General features: G+C 34.3%; 1 protein-coding gene across 1 annotated transcript in view; it reads right to left on the bottom strand.

Annotated features, from left to right (window-relative positions):
* The window catches only part of LOC121868674 (phospholipid-transporting ATPase ABCA3-like), a 132,796-nt gene that overhangs the window by 64,590 nt on the left and 45,172 nt on the right, over positions 1–23,034 (bottom strand). Inside the window, exons 18-23 of the mRNA XM_042369511.1 lie at positions 17,537–17,816; positions 15,995–16,241; positions 15,710–15,894; positions 12,691–12,753; positions 6,451–6,608; positions 6,176–6,274 (exon numbers count right to left, since the gene is read on the bottom strand). Coding sequence (XP_042225445.1) covers positions 6,176–6,274; positions 6,451–6,608; positions 12,691–12,753; positions 15,710–15,894; positions 15,995–16,241; positions 17,537–17,816 — 1,032 coding nt within the window. The remainder of the gene's footprint in view (positions 1–6,175; positions 6,275–6,450; positions 6,609–12,690; positions 12,754–15,709; positions 15,895–15,994; positions 16,242–17,536; positions 17,817–23,034) is intronic.

Genomic DNA, 23,034 nt, shown 5'->3' with positions numbered 1-23,034 from the left:
CGCCTCGGTTAACGAAATTTGGGATTCTGAACTGCCTTCCTAAGGATCTTCAATTGGTTAACGAACAAAAATTGGTTAACGATTTCTTCACGAACCGACCTCAACATGTTTTTGCTTGCACTGACCAGGCAACCAGCTTTAGTGTCAGTCCGCCAATACATTAATCGGTTCTAGGGCTTAAATCCTTACTATTTTAGTAAATATCAAGTTTATACTTTTCAATAATTTTAAAAGTTTAATATTCAATTTTTAGTCATTTTAACAATTATTGAACATAATTGAAGGTAAAATTGACTAGTTTAATGCGTGGCATCCAGCCTCTTAACACAGCAAACAGGCGTTAGTCTCTCTCTGTTTTCACTGGAGGTAACATCTTGCTTGAGACTCTTCAACTAAACTTTTTTCTGTTTCCAAGCAAATTATGATTTTGAAATATATTTTACATATTGACAATATATAATGCGGTGCAGTGTTGATTTAAAAAAAATAATCTTGAATTACACGAGAGCTAAAATTTTTATGGGTGAAATGGCGCCATGGGGTGACTTCTCTTCCAACCCAATGACTTCTCTTCTTCCTTCTCCTCCACCCCATTCTAAATCTCATCATCATCATCATCATCCAGGAGCCTTCTACATACACACCTCAAAGTAAGTGAACCTTTCTACCATTTTTGTTGAATTTAGGAAATTTTCGGTGAGCTGGAACCAATACCCAAAAACCCATTGAACGATGGTTTCAAGCACCAACGACCTTCTGGAACGGATTGAGTTCACAACCGAGGTCACTGTATATATATATATATATATATATATATATATATATATATATATATATATATATATAATAATATATATATATATATATATATATATATATATATATATATATATATATATATATATATATATATATATATATATATATATATATATATATATATATATATATATATATATATATATATATATATATATATATATATATATATATATATATATATATATATATATATATATATATATATATATATATATATATATACATATATAATGATATATATAGGAAGGTGGTGAAAACTGTTGAAAAATATTTATTCAAATTATTGCTCATTTCTCCAGTGGATTGTCAGTATTTCATACGTTATCTGTGTACGTGTGGGTCAAATACTTTTCCACTCCGATGTTTTTGGTTTGATGCATTTGGTAGAATCCTTTGGGGTTTGTCTTGCGCCTCCTTGCTATCCCTTACCTCGTATTCCTCTTGTGGCTTTCCTTATCTCGGTTTTAACCCTACTGCGCCAATACCCTATAATAATCCCGGAGGTAAATTTACATACGATTTATCCTTCTACCTATAGCCTTCCTTTGGCCAATGATGTTCTTTAAATAATTGTTTATCCATTTAGGGTCATTGTTGTCTGATCTGAGTTTTTTAGCCATGGTATGTTCTGCCTTTGTGCATTAAGTAACTCATTATTTAAATTGTGGGTGAACTCAAAGCTGATCTCAGATCTAGATTATCAGGTGAAGTGTCATCTGTCAGGTTCACAGCCATGAAACATCCCTCTCTCAGCTGCCTCTTTAAACTGTCAAAGTTTGCCTTTGAAATCTGGTACTTTAGGTAAGAATTTTCCTTACATCTGCCTGAAAATCTACTTTAGAATCTAATTTCTTTGTGATACGCTGTTTGCAAAGTTAGTTTTCCCTACCTCGACATTATAATGAGAGGTTTCTCTGTTTGAGCAAGAGACTAAATCAAGTATATTATTACCCGGGTGGGTTGGGTTATATGTTGACTTAGAAAAACAGTCCTGGATAAGTCACCGAAAATCCTCTGATTCTGAGTTACCCATGAGGTCAATCCATCTATTTGGCTTCAAAGTTAAAGTCTCCTACTACTACAGACTTTGTTGTTGTGTATGGAAGCCCTCGTGTTCATCACAAATAAGTCACTCATTTACTCTATCAAGATTGGGAGGGTCTATATATTGCTCCTGTGATTAATTTTTCCTACCGTCGATTAATTCTATCCAAGTGTTTCTGTATTCCGGCTCAGTTTTATTTCCTTATTTATTTCCGCTTCAGATTATCCTAAAATAGATTGCTAATCTAGGTCTCTTCCTGGTCTGCCTATAAATTGGCATGGATCAGTTTAGCAACCCCTAATTTGGTATTGACCCGGTAACTCACGTGAGTCAAGATTAATCCATGTTTCAGTGAATACTGTTATATCATTCGCCCGGTACATACCAAGGCCCTAATATCATCCATTTGTTTCTCATACTTCTATTTAGCGTAGTATATACATTTTAAGTTAGTGGTGTTCTGAGTCACTCCCCCTTACGCGTTAGTTTTTAAACTCCTGTCTAAATTTAGATTTTGTCACCATCATTCCCTAACACTATTTCCCTGTAATCTTTCACTTTGTTTACCCGCTCCTGCAGTCTCCTCCACCCCGTGCTCTCGCCTGTATGTTCTCCTAACCCGGTTTAAAACTAATATCTTTTGCACTACCCCTCTAGAGCCCCCAGCCAGGTTCCTCCATCCCTAGACAGGTTACCCCTATCCCTATGGGTCCCCTTCTGCTGTCAAAGTTGCCCCAATTGTCCAATGAATGGGACTGATATTGACTTGCAATATCCTGTCAAGGCCGGTGGTTGACACCAACTACCCTTCCAACAACCCATTCACTGCCAACTCTCATGGGCAGGACACTGCATGATAGGGATCCCTCCCTTAGTCTTGTCGATCTATAGCTTTGCCTTGAACTTATCAAAAGCTCCTGGCTCACGTATGTATCATTGCCTCCTGCACTGAGGCAGATAATGGGTTTGTTCCCCGTGCAGACAAGATATTGTCCATCTGTCAACTATATCCCCATCCCAGCTCTGTGACACCCTCTGTCCTGTTTGTTTTTGCCACAAAAAGGCTCTGTCAAAGTGCCTTACCTGTGAGTCACCAACAATTAAAAGTTTTTATGCCTTCCTTGTCACCGGCCCCTGTCCTGGCTGTGTGCTTGCGTCAGGTCGTCTATCAAGGGACTTCCAGGCGAGTTGGTACACTTAGCTGCTGATGTCAGATTGTTTAGCGTATCTTTGGTGTGTTTCTTCCTTGCCAGTTTGGTCTTCCTCTCCTTACAACCTTCCACTTTCGCTTGAATTTTCGTCATACACTGGCTTTCCCTGTCCACTTCCCCTTCATTCTTTTTGCTGTCTCTTCTTTTTAATTTCCAGGTTCTCCAACATGGCCCTCTCTATTTCTTCCTTGGCCTCTCAATTCATCCATGGCCATTCAGCTTGGCCGCTCGCTTCATGAACCCAAACACCTGCGCTAGCCCTTATCAGCCAGTATCCGCAGGAGCTAATCCTGCCGTGACCTTTGCCCGCCTAGTGAGGTCAGAACACTGGATGTTGTTGTCTTAATTCTCTGTTGTGTGCGTGTGCGTGCGTCGTGCACGTCGTGGAGGTTTGGGAAGGGGAGGGAGGGAGGACTGACCGCACACCCCCAAAGGTTCCTGCCTCTCCCCTACTCCTCCCCATGCCTGTCATTCCCATTGTAAAATGTTTTATTTTATTTTTATTAATTAATAAAGACATGTTTACTTTAATAATTTGCTTAATGTGTTTAATATTTTATATTACTTGATAAAACATCCACCATAAGAGGCTGATCACTGGTGAAAAGGGAAGTGCAGTCCTACCTGCACCTTGCCTCCTTGCCTCTCTGCCTGCACCTTGCCTCTCCTGCCTGCTTCCTGTCTCCTCCAACTCAGGTGTCTCACAAAAAGACTGTAAACTAGATGTTGTGTGTGTGTGTGTGTATGATGTGGTGTTGGGGTATATTAATGAATAATAAATAAACAATATTGTATTGTTAATGACTGTAAAGTGGTTTGATGAATAGTACGGTGTAGTTATAAATGTAAATGCTACAGTCATCAAACGACTGTCATTGATGATACACTATTGCTTATTTATTGATTCATACCACATCACACCGAGAGACCCTAACACCACCCACACACCCCCATATTGTATGACATAAATTTATGGAGTGGTGAATTGAAAGATCAGCTGTTGAGGAGCTTAGGCTTAGCAACACTGGTGCATGTTACCACTCCTTTCCACTCCATCTCTCATCACCCACACCTTTCTGTTTTCTCCTCCACATTTTAAAATCTTATGTAATGTAATGTTGAAGGGATATAATGTGTTAGATATAAGTATAAAAATACTGTATTTTAGCTTTCATGTTTATTCAAGACATCTTCAGGTCCTTAGACCACTAATCCCCCACCCGACAATGAGTGACCTGACACTGTATCAGAAGGTCAGTAATATGAGACCACTAATACCCAACCCTACCTCCACCTTAAAATTGTGTCAGGTCAGTTGCGAGACCCACTAATCCCCACAGCTCAAGGGAGTGGAAAATACCAGTCCTTGCTGTAACACGCGGCTGCATTCACGACCATATCATATAGATTTTTAGTTAGACTCTTGAAACTCCCAGCACATAGAAACATTATGAGGATGTGGGCTAATTTGTCTGTGCAAGATGCACAGTTTAGACACTCGGAATTTTTTTCGTACAGGTTGTACCTCTCTTAGTCCGGCATTCTGTGGTCCGACTCCCGTGGTCGGAACGATTTAGTTTGTCCAATAGGTAGATAGGCAGTTTTTTTTTTTTACTTATCTGAATTATTATTATTATTACAGGAGTATTAAATTTTTGCCCCTCAGGCCCCAATGTGGGTTCAGTGACCTATGCCCGGGTGGGCTAATCCCCTTAAAAAAAAAGCCGCGGGAAATTAAGGTTTGTTTACCGGCAGTTCGGCTGCTCTCTCTCTCTCTCTCTCTCTCTGCTTGTCAATACAGAGTACAACATTTAACCCTTCAATATATATGAGCAGTAAATAAGTGTTGCTTTCATATTCTTATGTAGAGTAATGACGATATATTTTCACATGTGCGCACTTACATACGAGCAGTCTCACTTTTTTTTTTACCATTAATGGTTAGCTACTTATATTGTTCCATTTATTAACATTAAATAACATTACAGGTACTTCAAGCAACCATATTCATTTTTTACATTAATTTTACTACAGCTAAACTCAGGGTCTTATTTTCTTCAGTTTTATATGTAGAACCAATCAGTCACTGGTTTCGTAAGCTTTAACAGAAACAATGCGGGCCGCCGTCTTGTCTCCTCTAATATTCCACGTATTATTAATAAATTGTATTGTTAATTTTGCACACACACACATTAATTCAATAAAAACAAATTCAGAAACATTAATTAAAATATATATGAACAGTAAATAAGTATTGCTTTCATATTCTTATGTAAAGTAATGACGATATGTTTTCACGTGTGCGCATGCGCACTTACACATGCGATCTCTCTTTTTCTTTACCATTATCGTTCGCTACTTCTATTGTTCCATTTATTAACATTAAATAACATTCCTTAAAACAACCATATTAATTTTACTACAGCTACAACCAAGGTCTTATTTTCTTCAGTTTTATATGTAGAACCAGTCAGTCACTGGTTTTGTTATCAACGAAAACAATGCTGTGTCATTTCCTCGTGTGCTTGAATATTCTACGTATTATTAATGAATTGTATTGCTCATTTTGCACACAATAAAAAAGACATTCAGTAATAAACAATAATAAATCTTTTGTACATAAGAGAAATGACGCTGTTTACACGATTATGCACATCGTCTGCACGTTGGCGGGCCGTTCAAACCCGTCAAAATTCAAGTTTCCGCCGTCAAAATTTTTATTTATTTATTTTTTTGTGTTCCAATAAAATACGTTAAGAATTAAAAACTCGCGAAATTTGAGAAGCTACTATACGACATTTAACCCTTCAATATGTCTTCAAAGAGACCATGACGAAGAGAAAGTGGTGCTAGTGCTTCCAAGCATAAGCACAAGTCACTATCTATCCAGGAAAAGGGTGAATTTCCATGGTCCGGCACCGGTCAGGTCCCGAGGTTGCCGGACTAGAGAGGTACAACCTGTACCCGGAAATATTTCCGAGGATGGGGGATTTTCCGGGTTTGAAAAAATCGCCTGGTTAGCCAGAGATCTCTCATCCCCGGAAGTGCTCTGCACCAATTGTTCATGCTAACGGGGATATCACTGAACTGTACTCACATTAAGTGTAAAGTGAACTTCTGGTGGTGCATCATTAATTCCAGGGAGAGTCTGGACCACAACCAGAGCCAGGATCAAGAAGGCTACTGGGATAACATTCTGGAAACAACATAAATGAAAGTCATTAGTAACTTGCTACTGCATATTTGACTATAAACAGTGTAAGAAAACTTACCAGTATAAACAACTTTTACAGTAGAGGTATCTAAAACAACAACACAACAAAGACAAAACTACAGAGCTGTAAATACATATTGTGTTAGCATCAGACATACCTGAGCCAAGGTGAGAAAAAGGTTTCTGAAGGTATAGAGGATCTTCTTGACTAACATTGCTCTGAACTGCTGCAGGAGAAGGATACAGCCAGTGTTCCTCTGCAGGGGAACTCTGCTGGGTACTGATGGTTTTATGTGGTTTGATGCCACGTCCTTAGCTGTTGCATGTGGAGCACAGACATCAGTCAGTCAGAGAACATCTTTCTATTATTCCGTAATTCATCATTTAAATATAATTGAAATACTGCCTGATTAAATACTGAATATATTACTAATGGCAGTAAAATATCTGTCAACCACAAAGTTTGGGACTGAGGGGCTTTTGTAATACAGATTATTACTTAAAGTGGCTACCATCACGAACACGTGTCTAAGGAACCCGTATAATATATCACAGTACAGTACATGTGTAAATTTGGTTATATTATTAGTTTCTGCAAATACTTGTATCTACACATTACATTTCATCATTTTTCTCTAACATCACAATGATAATAAGTTTACAAAAAAGATTTTAATGTGTCATCATTCTCCTACAATCAACATATGACTTACTACTGTACTCAAAATCAGCTGGAGAACACACACACTCACACTTACTGAGTCTGTTGCCTCATGCTCCAATTTCTCATCATTAACTCTCATGTAAAATTAAATACTGTACTGTACATTAGGAGGAAATTATTCTATACAGTTGTACCCCGCTTAACGCGGTCAATTGAACCCACAGGGTACCGCGTTAAGTGAAAACCGCGTTAAGTGAACAACAGAACATATGGGATTAATTCCAATAGAGACTGGCCCGACCCCCAAACTCCACTTTTTGACGACACACAACTATGTTGTAGTGAAAATATTATCTTAACTTTATGATGGTATGCACACACAATTAATAATTAAGAAAAATATCAATAATATTAGGTTTTTTAACACTTACATTAGTAGAAAAGATGGCTGGGCACACGGGGATGGGGAGTTGGTTCCGAGGCAGAGGGCAGATTATTGGCCCTCACCTGTATCACTTGTATCAATTGTATCACTATCCACCACAGAGGCTTGCAGGGCCTCTTTGTCAAACCCCTCAAAGTCCATATAAGTCCATATCCTCAATATAATTATCACTATCACTGACTTGGGCCGGCTGTGGTGGGTGGCGGGTGAAGAACTCGGTAATGTTTTGATGACTGGGCGACCTTGTGCGCATCGTGCCCACGCCGCTTCCCGCGTATAAGAGTAGATGAACCGCATTAAGTGAAAGTTCAGTTCAGGTGAGGCACCGCGTTAAGTGAAACCGCGTTAAGCGGGGTACAACTGTACTGTATTTATAAATTTCATATTTAGATTGCTCCAATCTTTTGTAAGACAGATTATTTTCTAAAGTAGATTCTTGGTTGACAGATACTTTACTTTACTGTACTGTAGTAGATTAGTCTGTAAATCACTTCTGATGTGCAAAATCTTATTCAATTTTATTATTTAATTATCATCTTAACTACAATTCACTGGATAAAAAATAAATAAATAAATAAAAAAATCTACATATAATGTACTCATTAGTGTCTGGCCAATATGTACAGTACATAATGCACGAGGTCTGATTAAAAAGTTCCAGGACTGAATTCATTAGGTTTAGTGTGATATGATTTTGTTCCTCAATTGCTGATGATCATTTGTACATTCAGAGATGTAAGAGATGCAGTCTAACAGCAACACACTAAAAAATGGATGATGGGTTTGTGGATGTTACCTCATGACAATGTGCTGTCTCACTCAACACTCACCATACCAGAATTCTTGGCCAAGCACAACATTGTACAGTTCTCCGAGTTAAAACCTCACTAAATGTGCTTCAACATACGAGAGGTTCAATCGCTGTGCATAATCACAGGAAAACTTTGATGGTGATATATTTGATTAAGTATTTGACCTTTAGTGTAGCATAAACTATGTGTCACAGAACTTTTTGATCAAATCTCATTATTATAAATAAATAAATAAATAAATAAATAAATGAATAAATAAAATAAATGAATGAATGAATGAATGAATGAATGAATAATGAATGAATGAATGAATGAATGAATATATATATATATATATATATATATATATATATATATATATATATATATATATATATATATATATATATATATATATATATATATATATATATATATATATAAACACCACCGATTACCCGGCAACTGATGGTCCAGCACCTCCTTTAGTCCGGACAAAATTATGAGAGGGCACTTAACTTCCCTCCCTCCCTCCCTCCCAGCCAGGGTAAAGGTACTTTTAGACTTAAAGTTTTTATCTTATAAATTGTAGCTGACTAGATTTAGCAGAATATAAATTGAATTGCTGGAATCCTTGTAAGATAGTGATTAATTTGAGTATAAACATCACATAGTTTGCACAAGAGATAGAAATTTTAGTCTAGTGTAGTATATTTGTGTACAGTTTTTTTAACTCATATTTTGGGGAAGATATATGTAACTTTCTTCATTTATTTTTACTCATTTACTTGCACACACCATCCTAAATGTATATTGTGAAAAAAGTAAAAGAAATAATTGTCCTAAGGGTAAACCTGTAATGGGTTAATTCCTAAAAATTTTATGTCTAGTGCAAACTACGGGATGTTTATACTCAAATTAATCGCTTTCTTACAAGAATTACAACAATGCAAATTATATACTGCCAAGACAATTCAGTAACATTTTATAAGGGAAAACTAAAACTCCATCTGTTTTGATAACTACCCACTTTGTGATCTCCCCTCCCTGACAGCTGTCAACACATCATCCACCCCTCCCCCTTCCTCACAGCCAGGGCGAGTACAGTTTAGGCTTAAAGTTTTTATCTTATACAATGTCGCTGACTAGACTTAGCAGAATATAAATTACTTTGCTGGAATCCTTGAAATATTGTGATTAATTTGAGTATAAACATCACATAGTTTAATTTAAGTTTCTATCAGTTCATGGTGCTTTAGAGACACAGGAGGTGCATAATTAGTGGGTCAGAGGTGTATTGTTGAACTACAGTATTAATACCTGACCTCTTTTGGTCCGGCAAATTGGATAATCCGGCAAGGCTTTGGAACGAAGGGTGCCGGAAAATCAGTGGTGTGTGTATATATATATATATATATATATATATATATATATATATATATATATATATATATATATATATATATATATATATATATATATATATATATATATATATATATATATATATATATATATGTATTATGGTAACAAACTCATATCTTGTTTTTTATTATATATGATATATGATATATATATATATATATATATATATATATATATATATATATATATATATATATATATATATATATATATATATATATATATATATATATATATATATATATATATTGTATTATGGTAACAAACTCATATGCAAATAGGGAAAGAATCTAAAAAAGTGTATAATGTGAGAGGTCCCATCTTTCAAGGCACCCTCAAGTAGCAACAAATGAGTAAGAGTATAACTTACCACTAGTTAACAAATCATGCAGGTGTGTTGACATGCACACAAAGAAGCTTAGAAGCATCACTACACCTCTTTCAGGAAACTGTGTATGTTTAAACACAAGTATATCAGATGACTGCATTATAATATTAAGCCTACACCTTCACCCAAACGAAGGACCAGCTTTAAAATATTGTCATGCATGTTGAAGGTAATAGTGTTTGGCTAATATAGCTACAAGATTGTCAGTACAAGTTTAGTTATTCTATAATTTCCTTCAATTAAATTCTAAAATATTAAACACAATCATTTATTGAATATCTCCAATCTACTCACTAAATTAGCCAAACTAAGAGCATTCATTATAATATGCAAAGCAATTTGATTTTTTTGTAAAAGCATTAATTTTCAAAGCAATATTATTATAATGTAATGGAAAGTAAATTGTGGCACCATTACAGGGATTACCAGGAGAAGTTTAAATGTGAATACCGAAGGCTCGTCATACTTGAATATTTGGTGTCGGTAAAATTCCTGTCTAATACACTTAAAAATTCATAAATTGAAGGATTAACCTGAAATTAAAATTTTCTAATGGAACTCAAACCCAGAGGCTCTCATGAGACTGGTTAGTCTTTGTACCATGAGGCTGGTTCTGGTAAATCTATTATGCTATATTGGGTGTACCCATCACCATTCTCTTCCAACACACCAGATGGGTGAGATCAGGTGAGAGTTGCCCTCATGTAACAGGAGGTGTTACAGTGCCAAAACTGTTTATTTAGCATACTTGGTGCCAGGCTTCTGTCTACCATCTTCCATTTTAAAGTCAATACACAATTTTGAAATTCAGTTCTAGTCAACTACAGGTGCTCCTCTACTTACGAACGAGTTACGTTCCTGAGGCTTGTTTGTAAGTCCAATTGTTTGTAAGTCCAATTGTTTGTAAGTCCAACTTTACTCTTGTAGATACCAAGCATATTGTAAAAAATGAAAACATTATGGATACTTATTACAGCTATACCCTTTAATACAGCCTTAAAACCTGGCTCATTCTTCTCCTCTTAGGTAATGTTTGTTCTATCTGGAATTTTCTTCAAAATAATCCAGTCTCATCCACATTAAACACCTGTTCTGGCAGGTAACCCCCCTCAGTGATGATGTTTGTATCTCTGAAAGTTTGTAAGTTGAACGTTCTTGAGTAGAGGAGCACCTGTACTGTACTTCATAGATCCAAGAGAGAAAGAGGGTATCCTAGCTGCCTGGCTCTGGGAAAGGAGAAAGGGTGTCCTAGCTTCCTGACTCTGGGAGAGGAGGGAAGGTATCGTAGCTGCCTGACTCTGTGAGTCAGTTGGGTTAGCTCAGGTTCAGTTAGGTCAGGGCAGGTTCTTGTGTACAAAATAGTTAATAAAATAAAAAAAATTTAAGCATTATGTGCAGTGAGTGCATCCTACATGTAACTGTTGAGGAAGATATGAAAAAAATTATTCTCACCTGAAAATTCAACTTGAATGTGCAGTGAATAAATATCTTATCATTCTAATACCATGACAGGAACTCACTATGTCCTACCATACCCATACTAAACATAGCTTATAATATATACATATAAATACATATATATATATATATATATATATATATATATATATATATATATATATATATATATATATATATATATATATATATATATATATATATATATATATATATATATATATATATATATATATATATATATATATATATATATATATATATATATATATATATATATATATATATATATATATATATATATATATATATATATATATATATATATATATATATATATATATATATATACTGTATATATATTCTGATCCATAAATGGAAATAATGTTCAGAAACAGGTACATGTATAAAAAGGTTTTGTCCTATGCTTTCCTCTGCTAAATGACGAGAAAAGGTAAAATTACCAATGATATAAATAAAATACCAAAATTATAGGTTATAGACAACTACCGTGGCTTCTACTGCAGAAGCATATTATAAGGGTGGAACTAAGTGCAATACAGGTAAATGAAAAGTATGATAAACAGTAAAGAAATTAATCTTGCATTATTTAGCACTGAGACCTCCACCTTAAGAAAAAAAAATCAATACTTTTCACAAACTCAATTTCTACTCTTTAGAGGTCAAGTTACTGGTGAGAGGTACAATACTGTAGCTTCATCTTATACGGTCACAAACCCAAACAATATTTATTCACCAAATTTAAAACTACAACATGCATAAATTAATTTACAAACAATTACATGAAGGAAAGGATACTGTACATAGTTCTTGGACCTTTGGCTATCACTGTACAGTATGTGTCATCATAAAACTTAGCATATATTTGCCTGATCATTCTGAATATAAATTTCCAAGAAAAAAAATTCAAAGGAAAAGAGAGAATCTTTCATTCAAAATTTCTTCTGCCATCAGTATCAATCTGACAAGCAACTACAGTATACAGTATATCAAACAACAACTAGAACTTTTTATCAATTAATCAATTAAAACAAACAAGAATTCTAGTGTTAATGGGTTAAATAACACAAGGTCACTCTCAGTCATTTACCAAATTCCAGTCCATAAAATTAAATGAATGAAGAAGAAAAGTAAAAGCAGTCAGTAGCAAAGATCCTTCTAGCCAGCAGGACTAATTCTAAACAATAAGTGTATGACGACTGTTACCATTCTCAAGGACAAATGTGACACGTTGAATTGCTGCGTTAAACCAAGTGGCCGCCGCTCTCCCTGTGTGGTGTGTATCAACAGTTATCAAGTGACATAACACACCTTTAACTTGTCAAAATGGTTAAGTGATGAAACATATAGTATATTGTAAAACAAAAAATATGTTGTCTACATATAAACACAAGACAAAAGGTAACTAACTAACTAGTAGCCTCACAAATACCTGGAATGTAGTGATGCTTAATTTTGATCTTTAACATTTAGTAAAACCTCTATTTAATGAACTACAGAGAGAAGAAAATCCGTTATATCAAGGGTCCATTAGATGTGAAACCTCAATCTAACAAACTATATGCAGAGATGAAAGTCCGTTGCACCGAGGATCCGTTAGACGTGAAACCTCCCCGTCTAACAGATTACACGAAAAGAGAAATCCAATATATTAAGTACAGGTATTGTATTTTTTTCTTTTTTCTGTCACAACATATTTATAATCCTTAAAAGAAAACGTATGACTATATTCCAGGTAAGTGAAGAACTAACATGCAAAATTAAGACATGTAATTTCTGTAGTAGTATTCATGTAGTATAACAAACATGGTTGTGGCCATCTGGTTAACATCATGCAAACTAATCCTGTCTTCCAAAGCTTACAATGCACCTGCAAATGTCTTGTCTTACAGCCTACTTTATCACATTAACATTTGTATACTGTATCTCTCACATTAAAACAAAGTAATTAAAAAGTAAAACTAAAAATTATATTATGCTCAAACCTATGCAAAGAAGTTTTTTTTTTTTTTAAGAATAAAAAATTATCCAATGTCATGCAAAGCAAGTAAGCCAACTGGGGGCAACTCAATGATTAACCTAACCTAAACCTTTGGTTTCAACCGGAATATTCAAGTTATTCTAAACAGGAATGAGTTATAACAACTTTTATAGCTGCATCAGTGTGTTGCAATTTTTTTTTTTTTAATTTGAAGAAAACAGTTGACCAAAAACTGAGAAATTCTTGCAGAATTATTACTGTGCTGCATGAAACCATTCCATTAATACCATCTGAAACATAATATGGGTGACTAGTGTACAGTACGAAGAGTCTTGGTCACTCCCAGGTTCAAGCCAGATCCAGCAGCAACTAACATCTGTTATTATTATTTGCTGACTATTTCATACATTTGAAACATCAACAGCATAGAATACAATACAGTAATAGGTATTCACAACTTAAAACTGTACAAAAAAATAAATAAAAAATTAAATGCAGATTGTGGAGTCATAATGTATAGCAAGAGACATACAGTCCCATAACAAGCATTGTGCGTTGTGATTAGTACCGAGTGGTGAGTGCTGATTAACCCTTTTGCTGTAACAGTTAGATATATGTTGACTGCTAATTTACACTGTACAGTACCTAATAACTACAGCTATTAGAGTTACCACAAGGTATTTTACTCTACAGCAGTAGTCCTGAACACTTTTCCTGTGAGTTTCAACAAGATAGGTATTATAAGTGCTAGTAGCCTCCACTGTACTCCAACTCAAGATTTATCTGTCACAATAAATGTGTACTGATGGTTAAAAGGCCCCAGGTTGAGGTTACAGTGAGTTCTGCTATAATGCGTGTTTTGACAATGCGAATTGGCTCTAACGCGATTGATGAATAGAGGAACAATATCTGTAAAACGCGAAGGCGTTGGCTGTAACGCGATTCCACTCGAACGGTTGTTGTGGCTTGGCGCGGGGCTATGCAGTGTTTACAGTTCACGTTCGACATCACATGTTCAATTGATTTATGTGTTTTGTTTGTGAAGAATTGCAGAAATAATTTATGCAATATTTATGTATACAGTACACCTGTACAGTATATGTAAATTGTAAAATTTTAAATAAGAGAGAAAAACAAAATACATAGCGTTTTAGACCCGCGCGCTCTGTTTACACCACATGATCAGTCTGAAACACGTGGGAAGTTTTTAAGCGTCCTCAGTGATTTTTTATTACTGTTTCTACAATTTTGTGACTATGGAAAAGAAGAATATCTCCGGGAAGCGTTCTGGTGATCGCATTTCCGGTGGTGTTCGTAAAAGAAAGGCTATAACACTTGAAGAAAAGCTGGATGTTGTCAAGCGTTTTGAAAATAAGGAAAGAACATGTGATATTGTGCGTTCAACGGGAACAAAGGAGTCTACTTTACGCACCATTAGAAACAATGCAGCAAAGATTAAAGCAAGCTGTATTGCTGGAAAAACCTTGAGTGCTAGCAAAAGTGTGAGATCACGGCCAAAGGAACTTGAGGAGATGGAATGGCTTCTAAGTGTTTAGATAGAAGATCAAACGAAAAAACGATCTGGGACCAAGTTATCTTCATATTTTTTCAAGGTAAAGTGTAACATTTACTGTATGATTTCATTATTAGATATGAATGTAACATTTATTTAGGCTGTGCTATCCTTGGATTTAACTTACTAAATTTTTTCGATTTCGATAATCTGCACCTAACCTATTTTCTCCATAAGCCCTGTTATTTCTATTGTAAATTTGCAAACCTTGAGGTTTTACAAGAACACAACTATTCAGCGTTATTATGAAACTGACTGTACATAGGCGAATTCTAGATAAGTCAGACAGCCTAAGCTTCATATAGTCTGACTCAAGGGTCTTATGCCATAGCTTGCAAACTTCAAGGTAAGTTACACTAGGAAAAAAAAAATAAATAAATTATTTTTTTTTTTTTTTTTTTTTTTTTTTTTTTTTTTTTTTTTTTATTTATATATATATATATATATATATATATATATATATATATATATATATATATATATATATATATATATATATATATATATATATATATATATATATATATATATATATATAATTAACATCACATTTATAACAATAAAACTTAAAATCTTGAGCAGCTTGAAATATTTACCTAAAGCTCTATCAAAATACAAAACTTTAGGTTAGACTTAAAAAAATAAAATAAAATATATCTCCTCACACATACCTTGAACCTGAGGTGTGTCGTCAGTTTGAACTTCTTCAAGAGAGTCTCCCTGTTCTATGTCCAGCAGCAGACCATTCTCCTTACCCACACCATCTAGTGCACTATTAGCTCTGTTCTTCAGACTCGATGGAATCACTTTATGGAGGTGGCCTATGATGTCTGGATCTGTTGCCTCCCCAACTCTGTCGAAGCACATCTATTGAACACAGACAGACACACACACCATATACTGTATTCATATTCCTCTCTGTGAAAATAGCATAAAAGACAACTCAAAACTAACATAAGAAAACTTCATCCATTGTGGTCTGAGACGCCCCATAGCTAGAGATCATCAAGTCTTCTTTCTGAGTCTCGAGTTGAAGAAACAAAGCTTCAAATTTCGCCACATCAGCATTTGGAAGAACATAGGAAAGTTCTGCTCCAACATTTTGGTCCAGCTCAGCATCAGGTATGTGAGATTGTAAAACATCAGTGATGGCATGGACGTCACAGCCCTTCGCCTTCACTATAATCAAACGGTATCCTGCTTCTGCACAAATAAGACTTCCAGTAACTCAATGATGATATTCAACATCTATCCAAAAACTAAAAAATATATTTCTGATAGTTGTAATGATCTTTTTTTTCTTACTTGAGAGAGAGATTATAACGAACTTTGCTGTGGTGTTAAATGTGAAACAGATGGCCCTAGCCTCGGGGCTGACTAACTCGCTCCCTGTAGGGTTCAGAAAATAGTCTCTAGCCGTCCAGTGAGCTATTAAGTCAGGGAGCTAATAAGTCCTCCATTAGACCCGAAACACGTAAGTTTTATATGGTTTAACACCACACTCTAATCAAATTTATCATATATAGTTGTTAATAGTGAAGGAACGTACGAGTGATTTAATTATCTCATACGTGACATATGTAATTTGTACTCTGCAGGTTTTGAACGAATAAGAGCAATCGAGTCCTAAGTGCAAGGGTCTCATCCCACAGTCACCCATTGGGCGGTTAGAACTTGTATAAATAATGTCTTTTGTTGAATAGATAATATCCAGCACCTGGACCAGAAGAGAAGTATCTCATGAACTGACATAACCTTCTTCCTTTTATCTCTCTCACTGGACTTTTCTTGCTTTGTGCTGGAAGGCTGTAATCAAGAGTGACACACAGTACACACTTCTTCAATTTCTGTGATTCATTCACTTATTCACATTTGCCATTCTTAAAATTCTATTTCTCAACATAAAGGCTAAGTGTTCTTCAAACCAGAGACAGTGATTTTCATTTCTAATGAATCTATACTAAATTAATAGCACTCTTATCATAATTCTCAGTGCAACTCACTTCATGTTGAACATTGAGAAATAGCCAATTTCAATATTTCCTTTATGAGAGACATCTCCATCACAAGGCTGGTGGAGAAACAATGAACTAACTGCACTTACAGGTTTAGTCCCACACACTTAACGCTCTAATTCACAAGCAGAAATTTATCATAAGTTTGCAAACTTCTCTGAAATGCTCTAACTGAATGACAGGAATATCATACAGAATATTCACCTCATGAATACTACCAAAATAAAATCAGTCATTATCATTCAATCAATCAGAGTACCGTCCACATATCTGAGGGTTGGCGACCACAGTCCTACACTCTAAACATTCTCAGGCTGTTTTTACCAATCCATTAAGGGTTTTGTATCTCTCTGGGGCCCAGTTTTTAATTTGATTCATCCATCCCAGTCTCTGCCTTCCCTGACCCTCCTACTCTCAATGCTATGAAGTATGACATAAATGATACAAAAAACAAAAAAAAACATGAAGTCCACATTTACTAACCATACTTCCTCTTTAAAAACAATGACGAACCACAACACTGGACAACACCATTGGCCATTATTGCGATGCGATCTCCAAGAAGATCCGCTTCTTCCATGAAGTGTGTCGTGAGGAGGATGGTGCGCCCGGATCTTTCTTCTTGAAGTAAATCCCAGATGAGTCTGCGAGCTCCTGGGTCCATGCCAGATGTGGGCTCATCCAGGAAGACAACACGACTTCCACCACAGAGAGCGATGCCAACAGAGAGCTTTCTTTTCATTCCGCCAGATAGTGTCTTTGCCTAGTGAGGGTAAAAGAATTACAGTACAGGTTGACAATCCCTTATCCGAATTCCTTGGGGCTAGAGACATTTCGGATTTCGGAATTTTTCGGTTTTCAGAATGGTTAGGGTTTTTTTTTTTCTTTTTTTTTTACCGTGTATTAGCCCACCCAGGCACAAATCACTGACCCACATTGGGGCCTGGGGGGCGAAAATATAATAACAATTATAATAATAACAATTATAATAATAACAATTATAATAATAACAATTATAATAATAACAATTATAATAATAACAATAATAATAATAATAATAATAATAATTCATAGGTCTAGGTCGTGTGTCTCACTTTTTATCTTTTTTCATTCTTGTATTTCTTTATTATTATTATTATTATTATTTTATTAATACAGTATTATTGTTATTACAGTTGTACCCCACTTAACGCGGTCAATTGAACCCAGAGGGTCCCGTGTTAAGTGAAAACCGCTTAAGTGAATAACAGAACATATGGGATTAATTCCAATAGAACCCAGCCCGACCCCCAAACTCCACTTTTTGACGACAAATAACTATGTTGTAGTAAAAATAACATCTTAATTTTATGATGGTACATGCACACAATTAATACTTAAGAGAAATAGAGAAATACAGTCGCCAAGTTAATGTCCATTCAAATAATGGACTCAACTCCCTCCCCCTCTTCTCACACTACACTCACTGGCTCTTCCCTCTGAGAAATTTTTTGGGGAAAACCAGGTATAGTAATAAATAATTCCTCAAACTAAAGTTAGGATAATATAATTGACATTGCTGGATTCCTTGTAAGACCAGGAATATTTTGAATATAAATGTCATATATTTTTCACAAAAGATAACATAATTACCTAGAGAACAATTTTTATTAAAAATTGTATGTTTAATGCAAAATATATGTTGTTTATATTCAAAATGATCAGCAAATTGTAAGAATTCCAGCAATGTAAATTATATTCTGGCCGGATAATTTGTATGAATTTTATGAGCTAAAACAAATATCTTCAGTTAATAAAAAAAAAAAAATATTCTTCGACACTATCTGTCAATCAAAGTACCCCACCTTGCCTTCCCCCCCTCTTCCAACCGCGTGGTCAGTCCCAACCCTCCCCCACCAATCCTCCATTCAAGAGTTTTTAACATTTAGTATTAAATAATACCTCAGATTAAAGTTAGGATAATATAATTGACATTGCTGGATTCCTTGTAAGACCAGGAATATTTTGAATATAAATGTCATATATTTTGGACAAAAGATAACATAATTACCTAGAGAACAATTTTTATCTAAAATTGTATGTTTAATGCAAAATATATGTTGTTTATATTCAAAATGATCACCAAATTATAAGAATTCCAGCAATGTAAATTATATTCAGACCGGGTAATTTGTATGAATTTTATGAGCTAAAACAAATATCTTCAGTTAATAAAAAAAAAAATAATTCTTCACAGGGTAACAGATGGTCGGTGGTCGGTCGGTCCCTCCCTCCCCCCCACCCCCCACCAACCGTCCCAAGGAGATGTGTGGGATAACCACTAAATTTTAATAAATAATACCTCAAACTAAAGTTAGGATAATATAATTGACATTACTGGATTCCTTGTAAGACCAGGAATATTTTGAATATAAATGTCATATATTTTGGACAAAAGATAACATAGTTACCTAGAGAAATATTTTTATCTAAAAATTGTATGTTTAATGCAAAATATATGTTGTTTATATTCAAAATGATCACCAAATTATAAGAATTCCAGCAATGTAAATTATATTCTGGCTGGGTAATTTGTATGAATTTTATGAGCTAAAACAGGCAGTCAGGCAGGGTGGCGGGTGGGGGCGACCCAAAAATATTTCTTTGTTGACACTCACTGCTGTGATAAGATGAAAATGCTGCTATGAAAGTTCGCTTGGCAAGGCAATCGCTGCTGTGATATGCTAAAACGCTGTTAAGGAAAAGCGCTGCTAAGCGGGTAATACTTTGCCATTATTATTATAAATTTTATTATTATATTTTATTATTATTATTATTATTATTATTTTATTTTAGTGTATTTTTTAATTAAAATTTTTATTTACTATGAATAATTATTATTATAATTAGTATTACTATTACATTTTCGCCCCCCAGACCCCGATGTGGGTCACTGATCTATGCCTGGGTGGGCTAATCCATGTTAATAAAAAAAAAATATTTTTTTGCTCCACAAAAAAAACTTTCGGTTTTCAGAATTTCGGATAAAGGGTTGTCAACCTGTATTGCCTCCAATAACAAGAGTTCGACCAACAACTTTTCATATTTAAAACCCTAGTTAATTTAGGACCCAATTCAATTTACGTCCTTGTTTCATTCGTATTTACGACCAAAATATAATAAAAATAAAATAAAATTACACTTTCATATAAATAATAACTAAATCCTGATATGTATAAAAAAATAAATTACGGTGAAAAAATGAAGAGCGCCTTGTGCAAAGAAGCTACCTGGCTAATGAGTGGTAAACTACAGTCGGAGCTTGGCGGGCCTTTTGTTTCCACGCATCTGGAACAGGAGCTGGAGAAAAACTTTCTCAGGTTTCTTACATCATTTTTCCATCCCTATTCAACATGAGCAAGAGAGCAAGTGATGGTAGTGTTGGTTCAAAAGCTAATAGAAAGTGTATAAGCTTAGCTGAGAAACTAGATGTGTTAAAACGATATGAAAAAGGTGAGAGGTCTGTGGATATTATATGGAGCAAGCAATGAACATATTTTCTGAAGTGGATCCATTAACAGAACAAAGCATTAAAATTTAAATAAATGCAAATGACCTCTACATAAAGATGTATAATGAGAAAAGAAAGCAGCTGTGCAAGGTTCTTTCGACAGCTTTATTATTCGAAGGCCTAAACCATCAACTTCAGTTTCAGCAACAGCTTTATGGAAAGCTATAGCTTCAGCCAGAGTTGAACCTGATGATGACTTCGTCATCTGAGTAAAAACTCTCACAATATTCATTGGCTGTCCTTATTTTTTAGACTTTACTACCATTGGTGGATAGAATTTTTGTTTTACATTAGTAAATATTATTTAAAACATATATGAACAGTAAATAAGTGTTGCTTTCATATTCATATGTAGAGAACTGACGATATGTATTCACATGTACGCACTTACTGTTCATACGTTGGCGTTCCCAATCGTCTCGCCTTATTTCTTTACCATTAGTGGTTAGCTACTCCTAGTTTTCCATTTATTAACAATAAATAACATTACTTAAAACATACATACAGGTATTCATACAGCTACAACCAGGGTCTTATTTTCTTCAGTTTCTTATGTAGAACCATCGTCACTCACGGAAACAATGCCGTCTTGTCTCCTCTTGTGTGTTTTAATATTCTACAAATTATTAATGAATTGCATTGTTCATTTCACATATATAAACATTAATTTAATCAAATAACTATTCAGTAATAAACACTAATGAATCTTTTGTATATACAGTGGTCCCTCGGTTAACGAACACAATTCGTTCCACAGAGTCATTCGTTAACCGAAAATTTTGTTAACCGAATCCATTTTTTCAATAGGATACAATATTGTGTAATTGGTTCCAGCTCACAGAAAAGTACATACAAAGTCAAGCCAAAAATGCATAAAGTCAGAAACACTCATCAAGTTCCCCTAAATCGCCCTTAAATCACTATAGTGTGTGTGTATATATATATATATATATATATATATATATATATATATATATATATATATATATATATATATATATATATATATATATATATATATATATATATATATATATATATATATATATATATATATATATATATATATATATATATATATATATATATATATACTCTAGTTAATACGCGTCAATAGAACCCAGAGGGTCGTGTTAAGTGAAATCAACGTTAAGTGAACAACAGAACATATGGGATTAATTCCAATAGAAACCAGCCCGACCCCAAACTCCACTTTTTGAAGACACATAACTATGTTGTAGTAAAAATAACATCTTAATTTTATGATGGTACATGCACACAATAAATACTAAAATAGAAATACAGTGCATGAGTTAATGTCCATTCAAATAATGGACAACCCCTCCCCTCTCACACTACACTGCCGGCTCTTCCCTCTCTGAGAAATTTTTGGGGAAAACCACTAAATTTTAATAAATAATACCTCAAACTAAAGTTAGGATAATACAATTGACATTGCTGGTTCCTTGTAAGACCAGGAATATTTTGAATATAAATGTCATATATTTTGCACAAAAGATAACATACTTACAGATTAAAAATTCTATCTAAAATTTGTATGTCTAATGCAAAATATATGATGTTTATATTCAAAATGATCATCAAATTATAAGAATTCCAGCAATGTAAATTATATTCTGACCGGTAATTTGTATGAATTTTATGAGCTAAAACAAATATCTTCAGTTAATAAAAAAAAAAAAATCTTCAGGACACTATCTGTCAATCAAAGTACCCCACTGCCCTCCCCTCTTCCAACTCTGCGGTCAGTCCCAACCCTCCCCACCCCCACCAATCGTCCCTTCAAAGTGTGGGGTGAAAAAATTTTAACATTTTGTATTAAATAATACCTCACATTAAAGTTAGGATAATATAATGACATTGCTGGATTCCTTGTAAGACCAGGAATATTTTGAATATAAATGTCATATATTTTGCACAAAAGATAACATAGTCTTACTCAGATTAAAAATTTTATCTAAAATTTTGTATGTCTAATGCAAAATATATGATGTTTATATTCAAAATGATCATCAAATTATAAGAATTCCAGCAATGTAAATTATATTCTGACCGAGTAATTTGTATGAATTTTATGAGCTAAAACAAATATCTTCAGTTAATAAAAAAAAAAATATTCTTCACAGGGTAACAGATGGTCGGTCGGTCCTCCTCCCCCACCCTCCAACAACCGTCCCAAGAGATGTGTGGGAAAACCAGAATTCTTAACTTTTTTAATAAATAATACCTCAAACTAAAGTTAGGATAATATAATTGACATTGCTGGATTCCTTGTAAGACCAGGAATATTTTGAATATAAATGTCATATATTTTGCACAAAAGATAACATAGTTACCCAGAAAAATGTTATCTAAAATTTGTATGTCTAATGCAAATATATGATGTTTATATTCAAAATCTAAATTAAAA

The sequence above is a fragment of the Homarus americanus genome, unplaced genomic scaffold (assembly GCF_018991925.1).
Source record: "Homarus americanus isolate GMGI-L3 unplaced genomic scaffold, GMGI_Hamer_2.0 scaffold30535, whole genome shotgun sequence".
Classification (NCBI taxonomy): domain Eukaryota; kingdom Metazoa; phylum Arthropoda; class Malacostraca; order Decapoda; family Nephropidae; genus Homarus; species Homarus americanus.
The sequence above is the reverse complement of the archived record's forward strand: the minus strand, read 5'-3'. Positions and strand labels throughout refer to the sequence as shown.